This window comes from Rhea americana, unplaced genomic scaffold (genome assembly GCF_003343005.1).
Source record: "Rhea americana isolate MKP2758 unplaced genomic scaffold, rheAme1 scaffold_108, whole genome shotgun sequence".
NCBI lineage: Eukaryota > Metazoa > Chordata > Aves > Rheiformes > Rheidae > Rhea > Rhea americana.
In genome coordinates this window covers 1,311,312-1,329,470 of record NW_028185128.1, presented here as the reverse complement: position 1 = coordinate 1,329,470, position 18,159 = coordinate 1,311,312, and the positions used below count along the sequence as shown (strand labels likewise).

Below are 18,159 nucleotides of genomic sequence, written 5' to 3'. Positions count from 1 at the left end.
TTTCAGGTTGCAAATCCACATTTTACATCAGCACTTAATTAGGGCTACAGTYACCTACAAAAGAGGGGGAAGGAGGGTAAAATTAGGTTTGGATACACCTCTGTTTATCTCCCATAACTGGACAATCCTCCTTAAACTAGATGTTGTGATTTTCATTCCTCACTCTTCAGCTCTTTCATAATGTATAAAGGAACTTTCTCAGGGCTGAAAATTTTGCTCTGTAAATAGAGCTTCTTGTTTTGTGCATAGAAGTTTATGCACAGTGATCACAAAAAAACTCCAAAAGGGACTTTAGAGATAACTTAGTCCTCCGCYCACAAGAAATCCAGTCACCTGGATCTAGATCATTGTGACAGATTTGTTTTTAACCTCTTCTTTAAAACCACAAGGTTACTCCATAAATGACCAGACAGTCTTCCAGCACTTTACATCTGCAACATTAAATTTTGGAGGTTTTACATCTCTTTTGTTATCAATTACTTAAAGCTCATTACTTCCTGCCTTGTTCAGCGGAGGTACAGATCAAAGATTATTCTGTGTTCTTCCTAGTCTTCTCTGCACACTCCAAGCTGTCCATCTCATCTTTTGAAGCATGCTGCTTAAAACTAAACATAGCATTTCAGTTGAATACCCATTCTGGTAGAAGAAGGGCTACGTCCCCAAAACGTGCGAAAAACAGTCACAAAAATATCCCAGTAAGTGTCTCTATTCTTTTCCAATAATCACAATACTCTCAACCTGTGTTCATCTAGTAGATTCTTCATAGCCTTTTCCACAGAATACAGGATGCAAAAAAACCCCTAGATGTGCAGCTAATTATTCTGGTTTATGTTTTCCTCCACTGAATTGCATTCTTCCTTCAGCCACGTTTACAACTTGAGATCACTCTAAATTCTAACCTTGCTCTCCAAYATGCACAATCTCTCCTAGTTTTCAAATTCAAATAGATACATTATCACAATATCTGRTTTTATTAGTAGTAATATACCCCATTTTCTGTATCCTTCCTCTTTGATAGGGAAACTAAAAAACCTAAAAATTGTTATAAACTAATTTGTAGTCATTTCCTGTAAAACGTATCTCCCTAACTTGTTTACAAGGCTGCCATTGCAGTCACAAATTTTTTAGTCTAAACACATTATTTCCAGCTTCTTTGATAGCCACAAGAGTCCTAGCAATGCAGAATTTGGATTGTTTTTTTARAAGAAGGGAAGGGAACCTCCAATCCAAAAATGGTACTCGTTTTCCTGTTGTCTTGTAGATGCATACAAATACTTTCTTTGTTCCAAAATGTCTATAAAGACATAAATTAAAAATATTCTTTCCCTCCATTAAAAAACAAAATAGGAATGTTGATGTTCAGTGAAGCAATAATACTCAACRTAACAGTTACCATCATCCAGTTTAGGTCATTGGTGTGTTTATTCTCAAGCAACATGAAACCCCATCAGTTTCCAACTCAAACCCAATGTAAATCCAGTTTCAATTATTTAACAAGTTTTTATATGTATTAATAAATACGATTTTATATTTGCGCATAGTGCCCCAGTAAAGGACAAAGTAATAATAATTCACTTCYTACCGTTCTCGGTTAAACTTGAGTGAATGAAGTATAGCAGGTCTCTTCTGACGTAAGTTCCATAGGTGTAAGGTATCATCAGCCAAGGCACTCACAAGAGCTCCCTATTAAAAATAAAATTTTTATTCAATTTATTTTCGTAGTCCTAAGATTACATACAATAGAAATATACTGCATATATACCAATAATATGAAGACATTTTTATAAGCATGCCTCTGTGCTATGATGTYGATAGACAAATTGGAAGTAGCAGTGCTGAGATACCCGATCTGATCACGTCAGTCAGCTCAGTCACATTTGTTCAGTACTATACTGAGGAGTGAGAAGGAAAAGATGAGAAGAAAGGAAGTTTGTTACTGTGTGTGCATAWCATTTCCCTCATGCACACATCTGTAGTGAAATTAAGCAGTGAACTCAACTTCTAGTATCTACATACTGACAAAGTTYGTGAGGTTTAACATCACTGTCAAATTGGAGCTACAAGTCCCTCYGAAAACCTGGCCCTGATTAGCTGAAGAACAGCATTATCATCAGATACAGTAACAATGTATCACTGAGCTGACATCTCCAGAAAAGCATGCTTGAAATTACTGAGGTATCAGATTAGGTTTTTTTGTGCTATATTCTACYGCTCAGTAGAAACATGCCTCCTGCCTCTACCGAGCTGATAGAGTTTTTATAGAGTTAAAACAGTTAGCAGAGTAGTTCTATAAAAATAAGATTAACTACTCACTGAAATTGTTACCACTACTGGTAGTTCTATTGACTTACTACGTCCAGGGATAACTTGCAATGTTTAAAGACATGAACAAATATTTTTAGAAGAAAAGGTTCTTGCTTAAAGCAAAAGAACACTCTAAACACAAAGYTATGCCCAACAGTAACTCAAATATTTTGTTTGATTAAAAAAAGTTAACCTGCTTATAATTGCTGTTATGGTTTGCCACTCATGTTGAGAGTTGCTTTTGCTATCTGTATTCTAATAGTTCCTTAATAAGAAATTGAGGAAAATAGATTGTATATCTTCTCTGAATTATGGAATATATACACCCACTGTTTTACTAACCTCATTAATCAGGAACTGAAGCTGGATTACTGCAGCTCCACTGTCATGTTGGCAGTAGCATTCAACTCCTGGTCGGCCAAAGCTGAATTTGATACCGTTAAGGAATGATTGTTATATGTGTTGCAGGAAAAGAAAAATGTTAGCAACAACACTAATACCAAGCTCAAATAGGTTAACATCCTGCTTCTGGCTAGCATACTCAAATATTTAAACATATAGATCTAAATGATCATTAAAAAAAACAACCCACATGTAAACATCACAAAGTAACACAAAGGAGATGTATGGCCAATCTTATTCAGCCCAATGCAAAAAGAAAGTAACTGCGTAACTTATCTAAAGGATCCTTACTCAATGAGAACACAGAACAGAGGCTGGTGAAGCAATTATTTTAGTAACGTTAAGTACCAGGACTGGTATAAAAGAAAGATAATCCAAATAAACATCATAATCATATAATCAAATATTTGAAAGGAGCTTTCTCTCCTTTTTCTTTTTGAAAACTACTTATAGATAAAAGAAGAGCTGAACAATGTAAGATACGTTTAAAAAACCCTCAAAACTGCTATGATAGATCAGTAAGCCAAAAGCAGTCAGTGGCAAATTACGTATAATATAAATTTCCAAGATCTCTGTACCAAAACTTCCTGGATTCACTGGATTCACATCAACTATGACATAACAAAAGCTTACTCATTATATACTCTCTATACTCCCATAACAAATATCAAATAGAAGAGGAAAAAACACAGAGAAGAGTCCTTCTACTCTCCATACTTAATTAATTTATTAATTTCAAAGATCCTGTTTTTCAAGTTTGGTTATTCTATTTTTCTTCTGATATGAAATTAAGGAAATTCTCCAGAAACAGAAARGGCAGGAAACAGAAAAGTAATAACACAACAAGTATAAATGAATTACACAAAACAGTCACTATTTYATCATTACAGTTTGAGCTGGGTTTCTGGAGTATAATTTGCCACAGAGCTGAACACCTCTGTTTTAAAACAGAGGACTCAAGGTTTTGGAAGAAGGGAAACCATTCCAAAGGCATATGCAAAGCAGGGGAAAAAAGATGTGCAATTTGTTCTCTCAGTATATACTAAAAGGTCGTAATACAGCAGACTTCTCACTCTTTCGGCAATTCTTCCATTTTACTGAGGAATCACTGACCAAAACCAAAGTGGACAAGAATACCCTCAAAAAAACAAAYAAACAACCCCTCTCCCAAAACCCAATCACATTAGATTCAGTTGAAAGATTAAAGACGCTATTAGGTGGCATGCAAATTAGAACTCAAACACACATATCCTACTCAGCCTTTAAATTAGAGAGATTAAATGTAAGTAGAACTACTATGTGAACTCCAAGTCTTAGAAGTCTGTTTCAATACATATTATTTTAACTTTTAAATTTCAATTGCTTTACTCTCCCACACTAATGAATACGTATCAAATTCAGCTAAGTGATGAGAGATGTACTAAACAGATGCTGAATAATCCAGCATTCAYCACAATATCAGCTTTCTTCTCTGTACAGAATTAGTAATTTAATTTAGTTCTGGCATATAAGGACTTAAAGAGGCAGCTCACCTCACCTGCTTTTTTTCCTTATTTTTTATATATATATTCTATATATATATATACACATACATATACATATATATATATATATATTTTAATTCTTATCAACTTGGTTCCTGTACAAAGAAGTCATCTGTATTTCACTGTCAGTGGATGATACTTTCCTACCACAAACTCAAAATATATTTAATGTAAAAGTACAGTTTTTACATCATATATGGACTGACTACAGAAATTACCAGGCAAGAAGAAAAAACTTCCCCCAAGCAGCAACAGAAGTTTCAAAGTCAATTTGCTTCAGCCTTGATCTTGTTTCTGCATTCACTTGAATTAACTTTTACATGCAGAAATGGACACAAAGCATTTTTGAATGTGAAAGATCAGATGTTCACAGGAACYGAGTTTTAAAACTTGTCAGTTAACTGACAAATATTTTATATATATATGTGTATATAAAACAGAAAGTAGTTTTATATAGCATAAAAAATTTCTGAAAATTTCTCTTCCCCTGAGCATCAGCTTCCAGCTTAATTAAATATGTAATTATTGCTCAGCCCCTCCACTCAATTTGATTGTTTTTTATAAAGCAAAATTTATTTTATAAAAACCTGGCCTCAAAACAAGAGTATGACCTGAAAAAAAAGAAAAAAAATCTAGTTTCCTCCAATTACTCCAATCTTTACACATTCTATGCTTCAAATGTTTTCAAGTACTTCTGATGCAAATATTTCTAGAAGCACTATTACAACCAGTCAATACAAATTTCAATATTAATGATTTCAACTTTTAACCAAAAAAAATTTCCAGGAAATTTCTATAAGTTATCCCCCTTCAGAAATCAATAAAGATGTAGTATTAGGAGTAAGTYTCTATAAGCCTTAAACATTCAGTGCAAATTTCTGCTTTTCAACAAATTAGTAAAAGCCTCATGTGCGCATCTGAAAATACAGTTTAGCCTCTTTTATAGCGCTTATGGTTATCACTGAAAAAGTCCTTGCAGCAAGTCCCACTTAGCTCTGTTATCCCAGCGTTACCAGGGCTCTGCTTTTTCACCTGGTAGCTGAAATTATTCTTCTCATCTCCTAAGTGCTGTAAAGCCTCCCAGTTTTGTGGGATACGTTTGCTGAAAAAGCGCATCACTCACAGACTGACTATAGWAGGATAATAATATATACCCTTTCCGTCCTGGTCACACGTTAAGCATTTCCCAAGATCACCAAACGAACACCGTGCTGGGGAATGCAGTTTGTCCAATTCCTCTTCGCCTGTGTAGGTGTGCTTAAGGCAAGAGAGCTCACTGTACTAAGCAGTGATCATCTACCACAAAGCGGTGCCTGAAACAAGCAAACATTATAATAAACCATGGCAAGATGGGCCCAACGTTTTCATTTTGGAGACATGAAAAATTCTCTGCATAAAACCTAGAGTTGCTCTAGAGAAACAGTCTTCTCAGCCCAGTGTTTTCATCAAAGACCAAGCTTCCTCCTTYGCCGCAAAGCACTTCTTCCTAATATTGTCACTTTGGCCCCCGTTCCAAATATGAACAAATAGGTTCAATTAACAGCTTCTCAGCAGCAGCTATGAGCATCTTTTCTGCGTTCCCCARTGCCATTAGGAAATCAATCCTGGCAAATACTAGTCTTCTGTTGTTTCTGGTACATGTTTTTATGAAAAATCACACAAGAGACAAAAGCCGTGGCAGAGGGAAAGAATAGATAACATGTCTTGTATTACACTTCTTTTTCATAACTCCTAGAAGCCTAAGTCATACATAAGAAGAGCCAATAGAATAGATATCTGTTCTATACCAAACTCAAAGTTAAGCTTGCACTTTTTTTTTCAGGCAAAATTGTGGCATTTCAATTTCTGATATTAGAGTTATCACTGCAAATAAATTATTTTAAAAATTATTATTGATAGTTTCTCTGCATAGGAGAAACTCTGCACATCTTACCTTAGAAGTTATATTTTGAGAATGAGTATTAATTCCAAAATATGTATGAAAGTCTCAGAAAAGTAGTCCCTTTTTTTTTTTTTTTTTTAATTAAACTTATTGTAGGTAGAGCTAAGGACTCTCAGTATTGTTCTTAACCTCCAGTTGATTTATCTGCCACAGGACACAGATGCAAAAACTACAGATACCACCAATTCAGTTCCTAGCATGGATCAATCAGGAATACGGGACTCATTGATAAAATAGTTACCTGTCAAACTATACCCCCATATATTTGCATCTTCATGTTACCACACTGCAATAAAAAGTTTTGATGGGATAACACAAGACATAGACCATCTTCCTATATGTCACTGTTACAGCTTAGGGTTGTCAAGACAAATGTAAAACTGCAAACAGGTTTTTGAATTCATTACTAAGTACTTTTCGAAACCGTAGGTGTAACACCTTGCAGTATCTAATCACGTAAAGAAATAGATCTCAGCAACAGATCTGAATTATAGAGAGATGCATTCCACTGATCTGAATCACACACAAAACACTCAGAGCAGTAGTTTACTGCACAATATTCTTATGTGTGCTAGTTCACAGCATCTAGCTCTCTGATTACACTTCCATTTTCTACTATAGTCATTGCTATACAACAATTATCCACTTTACGTAATTGCCTAGAATAAGAATTCAGTGGCTAATGAAATCACCATCTATTTTGAGTATAATTTTGCATATGCCTTGATATGGTCTCAAGAATTATCATAACATGAAAAAAACTATCGATGATGGTGAGATTTTCCAACRGTTTAGGGTACGTAAAGATTAAGTCAGTTTGGCATTACTCATCACTGCCAAAGTCTTGATACAATCCAACAACAGATTAAAAAGCAAATTAAACTAGATCAATCAAACTAGAGCACTACAAAACCTGGTTACACCTCTAAGCCAGACTAAAGCAGTATAAAAAACCTTCAAATTCATGCAATTTTCTTTAGCTGGTTGTTAGTCTTATTTGCATCTAGAGCAAATCAGTACTATTACATGCACATACAAATGCATGATCTTTCAGAGATACATAATTTCACGAAGAACAATCTACCAAGAGACACAGCGATTTAGTAGAAGAGGTTTAGCCAAGAAACTAGGAAGCACCACAGTTAACACTATCTAAAAAAACTTTGATCCTTCTGTGCCCAAGTCTTACCAGCAAATACAGTAAATAAAATCCACAGAACATTTTTGGGAGAGTTTTAAACTTCACATCAATCCTGATATGGTATCATACTACTGCTTCTGAACAATTACAGGATTCTTCCGAAAAATTAGGATTTCTTCCTAAAACCATAAGCCTGCATAGCATCCTGCAGTGTTTGTACTACTCAGCTAAGCAGGTCTTTACTCCTTCCCATGCTTCAATGCTTACATCTGCAAAAGGATAAAAACAATTTTGGTAACATTTCACATCCACTTTCCTACATGTAAGTGACAATAGTAAGAAAGAATGAACCAGAGCTTCTGTCATTTATGTAAACAGTATTAAAGCTTAAAAAGCAACTGATAATCACTAAGCCAACTAGCATCTCTTCTAAATAGAAGAGATCACTTCTTACATTTCTAACAATGTTAAAACACTTTTATCCAGAATTACAGCACTTCTTTCATATACAGTCTTCATATGCTGTGAATACTTCATTCTTATTTTATAAAGTGGTCTCTAAAACACATTGGCKCTCTCACATTTTTGGCCTCAATCTAAGTAGTGAAAGAGAACAAGAGAATTTAGAAAATTTGGTTAAATATCATCAAAACTCTGTTCAAAGAAATCATCTGTCCTCTGTGAAGAGTATAAGCTACTACATAATAAATACTGAGGTTTTTAGAGGCGGAGTTTATCATTATATCATTTTGAATGATGTTCATGTTATCCTCCTATCTTTTTCCTCAAAGAAGAATAAAAAGGGAGTGATTTTCAAGGAGGTGATCTATCAGACTCAGCAATGCTTCACTTTCTTGCTATGAATAATGAGAAACAATCAAAGCATAGTCACATACTTTAATTTAAATAATTTATTTAAATTTTAAATAATTTAAAACCTTACAACCAAAGAYCAAATTTTGGACAAATTAGTAAAACATACTATAGCATTTCAAACAAGTTTTAGAGACTAAGCCAATCCTTACCAAACATCAGTTTATAAACCTCTCTCTTACAATTTCACATACTAGATAAACAGAATTGAGCATTTCCCTTATATTATTTTTTTCAAACTCTTATTATTGGACACCACTGCAATTTTACATAGGACTTTATAAGTCCTCAGAAAGGTACAGAAGAAYATAAATAGGTCCATTAAAAGGAAAGTTGTTTTCACTTGCTGTCCTTACTCTACCATCATCAGTTGTCAAAGCTAAAGGTGAAGGGCTGATAATTCAGCTAGTCAGCAACAGATGTGCTCTGCTTGCTYGAGTGGGTGGAGGAGAAGGAAGGGCGGTGCAGACATCATGCAGCCTAAAGAAGAAATTCAAATATGATAAAAATGTATTTTTAAAGGACGTAGGTCTGCTTTACGAATTTGAGGTCAGAAGTAGTTCAGCAAGGACATAAAATGTACTTACACATCTAGCAAAATGTCAGTATTAGCAGCCCAATTCATAAACTTTGAGTGACAACTGAGTAGATAGCCACACTGCACGACCACTTACGTTCCCCAGGCATGCAGCTTCACAACCAGCTGAGTTGAAGGCAGAATGCTCTTTCTGGTCTGGATTATATGTTCTCATGTCTCTCTTTATACTGAGTTTGGAAATGACAAAAATGGCTTTGATCCTGGAGAGGAGTTGGGGTGGARGAGATTTTGGTACTATTTAATAACCCCTTTGAGTTTTATTTAATCCTTACATTACTATCAAATTAACTGCGGGGTTAATTTGATTTTTTTTTCCCTCTCCCTAGGTATTTCCCAAACTAACYCATCACACTAACACTAATCAAATCCCACTGTGGAACACAGGAAAGTGCCATGAAATAGAAAGATCTCCATTAAAAACAAGAGACCGTTTTTCTTCTTTAAAAAATGCAAATGATGTATGAATAAGAGAAAATTTCTTAACTTTTAAAGGTATAAAAAGGGAGAAGTGCTCACAAACTTAAAAAAGCAACTTTCTGCTGGTGGACAACCTCGAAAGACAGTTTTAATTTTCTTTATGTTTTCTAATAATGAAGTTAAAGCTTGTATTTCTACCTTCCAACACCGGGGAAGGGGTGCACTTACACTGAAGGACAGAAGTAAGCAGCATTACTATGTTCCTCCAACATTCCACAGAAGCTGAGCCTATACGTAGGTGTATTTTTACCTCTCCTCCTGGAGGACCCAAACTCCATCTCTCCCCAGATTTCACCTCCAGTTCAAATTAGGGCTACTGGCCTCCGCCTCACTGCTCTCACCTGCTGGCTGATTTCCCCCAAACAAAGAGCTTTCAATATGCAAAGCTGCAGCCAGGAGCAGGCAGAAGAAAAGGCAGCCAGATGAAAACAACACAGGCTTCTGCACAATTCAGTCCACATTTACTTGGGCAACATTTCTTCCTGAAAAGATGAGCCAGACTTCAGGGCCACCATCCTCTTTGGAAGCTGACTAGTTTACTGCTTTGCTAGAAGTACAGCACTGACATCTACAACTCAATGCTTGAGTACAATTAACTTTAACTGACATTAAGTTCTTCCAGTAGGAATAATATCAAATTACCAGCAACAGCTTTTTATGAAATCTAAGTTGGACAGCTGTAATGCTTTTTCTTACTGCCAGGTAAGGAGAATGAGAAAAATGACATTAAAGAAATGTGATGAAGGGAGAAAAAGATGTCAGATACAGACAACTGCAATATACTAGATGCAACTCTTGCACATCAGATATAGCACTTGCTGAACTAGCTGATATTTAGATACAGTTTGACCTGGTTACTTGGAAAGAAAAAAGTCAATGTTATGTATTACATTTGGGAACAAGATCAGGCCTTTCTAGATAGTAAAGCAACATACTTCTTGCAATGAGAAATCTATATCCAGCTTCCTTCCAGTTATGAGGATGAAAATGATAGAAGAGATTGGCATCTCAGTCCTGGAAGGCTCCTGAATGGTTTTCCCTTCCCTTGAGAGAAGAGAAAATAAGGCGGTAGCGTGTGTGGGGGAAGACAGGGATATAAATTATAAAAGATCATTTACATACCAAAAGATTGGRAAATGGATTTTTCATTTTTCTCATTTACTGGGAACTTTAACCTTAAATAAAGTTCAAGTGTTTTTGTTAAAGAAAGTGCACTGAGTGTTCAGCAGTATRCTTTTAAAATTACGCTGAAGAATAAGAAGCTTCATTCAGGTAGTTTATGTTTTTCCAATACAGTATTTAAATTCAGAGCTGTCTCCTGACACTCATAAGCATTTGCGGCTTTCCAGAGGGGAAAAAAAACAAAGAACAAGAAAAAAACAAAATACATTCATCTCCTTTGTTCTATTTCTGTTGGAAGGGAGAGGAATCAACTAATATATATGGTGCTCAAATAATTCATGTTAGACCTTAATGTTAAAAATGTCCTATTAGTTCAATGGGTTACAGCAAACAAGTACTATTTTTTGCTATTGTAACTGTAGAATGCCACTGAACTCAGGACTATAGAAGCAMTTGAAATCAGAATTTCTCAGCTTCTAGTTCATAAATGCAATAAACGCAAGTCATCTTTCCTATAGTATTAACCTTGTTCAAAAAAAAAAGTGTTCGGCTCCTTTAAACCTCAGAAGAAAACGATGCAGTTTTCTCTCAAAAATCTTAGGTTAAAAAGGTGAAAATAAAGGAGATCTAGCTTGGAAAACACCAGAGTACATAGACCTCTACTAAAGTTTATTATCTTGTTTCCCTCTACAGGAAGATGCAGCAATTTTAAAGCAAAAATATCTTTTTTTTTTTTTTTTTGCTTAAGACTATTTCACGCTTCAAGATTTTTTAAAAAAAGTCATTAAACTAATTTGTGTAGAAACTCATTTGCAAGGATAGAGAGTGATTTTATCTGWTTTATTTTCTACCAAAGATAGTAGCTAGGAGTCAAAATGCTTCATGTTAAACTTCACAGTTACTTATAAAAATATGTCCAAATAGAGCATTTCCCAAACAGCTAWCAAAATTGCCTCGAGATTTTCTGCAAAGGTTGTATTTGATAGACATTTTTGCAGAGCTACCAGTAAGAAGCAATCTTTCTTCAGAAAAAGAATGTAATTAAGTAGTACAAATGCAAACAGGATTAAAAATCTATGATTTAAAATCAAGCAGAAAATAGAATTTAATAAGTTTTCATATGCATAATTCACAGATAGCAAAGCATGCTGTTAAATGAAGAAGTAAAAGCATCAATTTAGTTAAYGAACATTATGTTTTCAAACAAAACTAACGATGCTACAGGCTTTCCTTGATTTTACTCATCTTGTTTTCTGAGAAAATGTCATTCATGGGCAAGTYACCCCTTCTGCTTGAGCCTAAAAGCTGTACTTCAACACTAGTGTGTTCAGCAGCAACAATGCAGAAAACGAGACTAATCTGGAGCTTTTTTGAGTGCTGTGGGAGGGAGGCAGGGAAAAGAGCAGAAGGTAAGAGAAAAGAGAACAGAACTGCTACAAATACACCTGCATAATAGTTCCTTTGCCTATACAAGATTTATTGAAATGCRATGGAACAGGAAACCTGCTACAGTTTTTGGAAATACTATGTACAGAATAATAGGACCAGGCAACTAAGTACTTTGAAAGACTTTTATCAAAATTCAGAGGCAAACCTTGCATTGTTGCACTTCCCAGTCCCGTTCTTCTGTCATCCATTTAGATCAGTTTAATTTTAGTGTCAAATTTCAACATGTTATTATAAATATCCTACTTCAACTATCTTTTGGTATCATTTGCTATATCATAATTTTAATAATTAATCAGGCTTCTTATGTCTATAGTTTCTTGGCAAAGACTAAAGCTATTCTGTATTTCTAGTACTGAAAAACAGTTCAGAGAAGAACAATGTCTCTTCTCCGTGTCCAAATAGTTTGTGCAGATATTGCCAACAGCAGCATTAACAAATAAGACATGCTAAACTGGATGTTAAGTGAATTTTTATATACCTATTTAGTTTAACTTATGAAAGCATATGTTGAATCATTCATATTATGTAATAAGAAGGACAATTTAATGTTTTCCAAGAACCTAGCCAGCCCTAGCCCAATCAATTACTGTCTGTCAACAACACTTTTTGACTGCATAGCAATTCCTTGATAGGTCCAGAAGTCTCTCTCATTCCCTTTTTGAGGGAAACACAGAATAAGCTAAAATACTTCCCTTAACTCCTGCCTGCCAAACAAGTCCTTTTCAGTAAGAGATATCAATGACAGATGACASTACTTACAATCAATAATCATTCCAGATCAACTTGGTTCAAGCACAGCCCATCCTTCAGGCCCCTGCCTCCAAACGGAGGAGTACCTAGTCTGGTTTCAKTTGTAGTTTCATACAAGTGGAACACAAGTTTCACTCTTATATCCTTTAAATCTTTTTGTCCCAGAACAAGATCCCAAGCACCATTACAACTTTTATAAACTATGCTCACTGGTCTTTCTTTTGACCTTTTCCGATCACGCAGTTATATTTCTCTCTCCTTTCAGAGAGGTTGTTATTCTCACTGAGAAGTCACCTTTCCTTTTGGCAGCAAGGCTTCAGTTTCCAAATTAACCGTTAATCCTGTTTAATTCTTCTCTTATCCCAAAGCAGGATTTGCCCCATCCTTCAACTTTGCCATTTAATTTATCACTTTTCAGATATCCACTTTCACTCGCTTGCTTTTTTACCTTTTTTCAGCTGTGAAAAAGGCAGCAGAAAAAGTAAATGACTGAAGTACACAGAACTAAACACATAATCAAGACAAAGTGCTAGCAGGTCTAGCTATAGAAAAGCAGATACCCTTAAAGGCCAACTAAAGTTAAAGACTTATAAATTTGTTCATGTGTATGAACGTCCCCCCCAGATTTTGCTGTGGTCTATTTCTAGTAGTGCTATTAGTTCTCCCTTTTGATACAATCCTTCAACACTTAACTTGTGGATGAAGCTCAAATGCACCCTTCTACTTCCCACACCTTTTTGCACTAGATGACTGATGGAAATGACTGCCTCTCCCAAATAATCTTTAGAGAAAATTTATTTAATCATCAGGATTTTTATTGAGATTTTAATGCAAATACAGCATTACTTCAGTCTGAGACTTTTAAGTATTTACTAGCAGAGTTACAAGGTAACATTTGCTGAAGTGATTAGACAGATATAAAACACAGGTACCAACACTTCCATCACGTAGACAAAAATAGAAATCAGTATCTATGAGCTTAATTTGTGATCTAAATTTACCCTTCCACCTACATCAAGTTGACATGATAATCTGTTCCCCCAACTTACATTGGTAGGAATTACAAATTGGAACTTCTTCCAAATACCTAAGGTACTGCTCACAAGCAATGCTGCTGCTTTCTAAATATTTCAGTTAATACTGTGTCTAAATCCCAATTTCAACATAACACAATAAATGGGTGTCAGGAGAGTCCCCCAAGAGTCTGTCAAAGGCACAAACTGAGGGACATCTTAAATCTTCCCTCTCAAAATGACACTTAAGATTTTAAACTTCGCCACAGACAGACAGAAACCATCACAAACCATCCTCTTACTGCTAGTCTTGGCATCAGGTAATATAGTCCTTACAAAGCCTAATGCTTTCAATTTTCTATGAAGCCTCCTCAATTTCTATTCTGGTGATTTGCAAAACCAGTAATCACATTAAAAGAACAGAGAAACTTATTATTTCAGTACTACTTTAGTAGTACTGAAAATTTTATAGGTTAGCATAAAATTATTACCAGAAATGAAAAATTAACGTACAATTCAAGCAGTTCAGTAGATGGCACTCTTCCACTTAAGTCAAGAACGGAAATCACGTCCTCACRTAAACCAAGGGGTAGCTGGGACCTTGAATCAGTATTTTTAATATGTAAAAATCAAAGCTATTCATACCTAATCATTGGGATGTTCCTTAACTTTTTGTATTTTTCACACAACTTGGAAAAATAAGATTTATTACATGCCAGAATAATAAGAGCAATTAGTATATTTTGTTGAAATACCTGAAATTCCAGTTACCTATTTTGTCCACACTTTTATACATGTACTCCATTTTATACCACAAAACCAGCTGCATATTAGTGTTGTATTAAATGGTATTTTGGGGGCTTTTGTTACCAGAGAGGCAATTTCTATAAGGCTGATGTTGTCCCTATAAGTTACTTACTCAACCTTAATTCAGTATYTGCTCATAGGCATTATTTAAAAAGTTTGTGCAATATTTCAACGTCACTAGTAAATACTTTAATTCATTTAGTTTAAGCTTTATTAAAAAGTTTCAAATAGAGCTAAATGTTCATTAGAACAATCTAAATTATGCGGTCAGATAAAAAAACACTACAATATTCACCACACTGAAATTCACTGAAATGAAGCATAGCATTAAAAATAATGTCTCTCATTTCAATTTTTATTCTTCTCTTAAAAGCTGCTGCTAGTAGCCCCTTAGATCCCTGTACCTTGGTCTTTCCCCTGGTACTTGAGAGCATCAGATCAGTCATTTTTGTGGCCCTCAGAAATGCACTACTCAGCAGTGCTAACATAGCTCCCATGAGAGTAAACACACAGCACTACTGCTTTGTACAAGTTGTGAACCCTGAGAAACAAACAGCTTTTATTACAATTGGGTAAGAGAGAATTCATGAATGCTATGAGATTTCTAAGTATCCCAAGCTCAACTTAAGATTGCAAAAAGACTGAAAGTATAGCATTGTCAGAAAAGCACAATCCAAGACAGTTTTGCTAAGCAGGTTTCCTGCAGTTTTTCCAGTTGGCACTCTATGAACTAGATAGAGGCAAGCTACTACCTTGCAAACCTATCTTATTTAGAAGTGAGATTTTTGATACTTCACAGAATCTATTCATGTTATAGCCTTGTGTACTTTCAGTGCCTGTTAGATTCCAAGAAACATCTGATTTATATTTATATCTGTGCTCATCAACCCTAAACCTACAAGAACGTTTTCATTACTTGTTTTTCATCTCCTAGTAATTGAGGCTGAAGACTTATTTACATAAAGTTTGACAGAGTGGAAAAAGTTTTGCAGATACTACTTCCCTATAATTTTATGAAAACAGGAAGCTAAGATGGGAGAAGTCCGATTAGGCCCATATTTCATCCAAAGCGGCAAGGTGGCAACATCCTAAAAAAGAGGCTCTGCATAAAATGCCACAATAACAGAAAACACATCAAAAATTGCTACACAGGACAATTCTACTGCAAGATACAGAGCCATACGATGCCAAGTTTCACAGATGAAATGACTCGGTTTTTCTTTTCTCTAGATAAAAGATAATGAATATTCATCTCCTACAACTTACTTCCTATAACCAAAACTGTTCCAGTCCCAAAGGGAGGGAAAAATCTTACTTTTTTTCCTATGRTGGCGAAGGAACTGGAAAAACATTGTATCTTGCAAACTACAGTTCCAAGCCCTTCAAAGATGCAGAGCTATACCTGTTTATACTGCTTGACCTTTCCAAAGTTCCTCTGCAATCCTGCAGGCCAACTGAAGTTTCTGGAAAAGAATCTGCAAGAATCAGACTGTCTTCAAAAAACCCGCATTGAAATTTAGCAGGCAGTTTGCCTCCAGATTTAAGAGGAGTAAGGAAAGGGTCATAAAGGGAGAAAGAAGGAAAGCTGAGAATCTGCCTACACTTACTGCAGTCACAGAAAGACTGCAAATGCACAGACACTAGACCTAAGTGTTGTCATCTTTTTCACTACCACCCTGCTCCCCAAATGTCAAAAGTAAGTATTGTCAGATCTCTCTCCACCTCCCCCTGCCCTTTGGAAAAAAATAACAGGAAAAAGAGCAGGTTTTATTTTTATGTACCACAGACATGTCCAAAATTAAGATTATCTTCATGTTAGCATTAACCTCAGGGGGAAAAATAAAAAAAAAAAAAAAGAAAGAAAAACAGTAAGAGAAAAGAAGGGAAGACAAGTAGCAAGGCTGCACAAAGGTGTACCTGAAGAGAAACTCAACCAGATTCCTCAAAGAATTTTAAGACCACAGTTGCTGAAGTACAAAACTAAGGATATTTAGACTGTTTTTCGAGCAATTCAGTTCCCAGTGAAAGTTCTAGCAATTATTTATGCATGAGAACCATTCCAAGGAAAGATCACTTTTTGGTTACATAAGTATTGTAAAAATTAGCAATAATACATCTTCCAAAAAAGTAATACAGCACATCACTAGTTTCAGGATTAAAACCAAAACCCAACACTTTCAGATAGGTTTCAGATAGATTATCAAAATAATACAGAGCTTCATGGAAGTTTTAATGTGACAATTTAAGAATGAAATTACATAATGATGATTACATAGATGTCTCACCTTCTCTACAACTACTTTCAGCTGTGGAAAATAGTGCCTCCAGCAATGTCATAACAGGGAGCTAACTAGGGGCTCAAGCAAAGGAAAAATATTCTCCAGATCAGGCCCTTTCATCCAGCCTCAAAGAGGTTTTTAAGTAGCAAATATAGACCTTTAGGTTTAATGTGGCATATCGATATTCTAGCATAGTCGGTTCAGATTCAAGTCAGAACAAGATGCTCTGATAAGGTATAACTCACTGTTTAAATTATTTTGATAAAAATGTTGTTTTAGTTTTTGAATGTTAGACATTTTTTCTCATCAGYAAGTAATGAGAAAATATAAATAGTTTTGAAAGTTTACTTCTATAATGCCTTCCATCAAAAAACACAAAAGAAGAAACTGTTGATGTAACTCTTAGTCAACTCTCTAAAGGTTGCAACATRAAGAGGCCTTACATAAGCTTTGCAGGGTGAGGAGTAAAACCACGGGAGCCTCAGGTACATCTTGGAGCAGTGAATATTTAAGTTGGTATTTTAGACTAAACCATCTCTGATTTTCATCTTAAATATTTTCTATAAGAAAAAAAAAAAGTAAAATGCAAAAACAAGGGGGAAAGACTTGYGTTACCAAGATCTAGGAAGAAAAATTTAATGAGCATAAATACCATCTTTACAAGATACTAATCAAAATTTATTTCCTCTTTCAAATGCTAGCATGGTAGAAAAGCAATCATTTATTTAAACATGAGCAAAAACCATTCTGAACAAACAGTTGTCAGTAGCTCTACATGAACTAAAAATATTGTTTCAAGAAAGGGATTAGATTTTGATATTAAATTTCACCTGAGCTAAATTGAAGTCAAACACATATTAACATAAATAAATGGTAATTACCCATACAGAAAGAGAGACTTCCCTGGGTCAACTGCATGCAGAAACATTTTATTTCTTTAAACTGTTATAAGTCTGGAAACGCTTTGGTTGCAGCTGAAGTATTTCAACTACTTCTTCATCTAAGGACTATGGAAACCTATTTAGTATGTTAGCACAGCGATATTAAGTCTTATTACCGCACATTTTCTCCATGAATGTCCAAGGATCCTAACACCAGCCTCCAGGACCTTCTACAGCATAACTCTTACAGAATCTGAACTAGATAAGTCTCTGTATGGCCTGGAGATTAATAAATCAATGACTTTCTTGTATTTGAAATGACTGTTTTGCAGAGTAGTTTATTCTGAAAATGGATTATTTTTCGAGTATTATACATAGATGTGCTCTTTGTCTAGAGAGTTTTCATGGAAAGTCACACAGGAGTCATGATTTGAGGCTTTCTTTATTAGCCCAAGTTTCTCATCAGCAAAGCAAGGTATAGATGAAGTTACCGTAAGTGTATACAACTCTGAACTACTATGACAAACGATTTTTAACAATGAAGGAATTTCAAATGACGTCTCACAGATGTCTGAAG

At 35.1% G+C, this 18,159-nt stretch overlaps 1 protein-coding gene across 1 annotated transcript in view; it reads right to left on the bottom strand.

Moving 5' to 3' along the window:
- The window catches only part of STXBP5 (syntaxin binding protein 5), a 241,811-nt gene that overhangs the window by 85,123 nt on the left and 138,529 nt on the right, over positions 1–18,159 (bottom strand). The window contains exons 3-4 of the mRNA XM_085310828.1: positions 2,647–2,728; positions 1,583–1,683 (exon numbers count right to left, since the gene is read on the bottom strand). Coding sequence (XP_085166954.1) covers positions 1,583–1,683; positions 2,647–2,728 — 183 coding nt within the window. The remainder of the gene's footprint in view (positions 1–1,582; positions 1,684–2,646; positions 2,729–18,159) is intronic.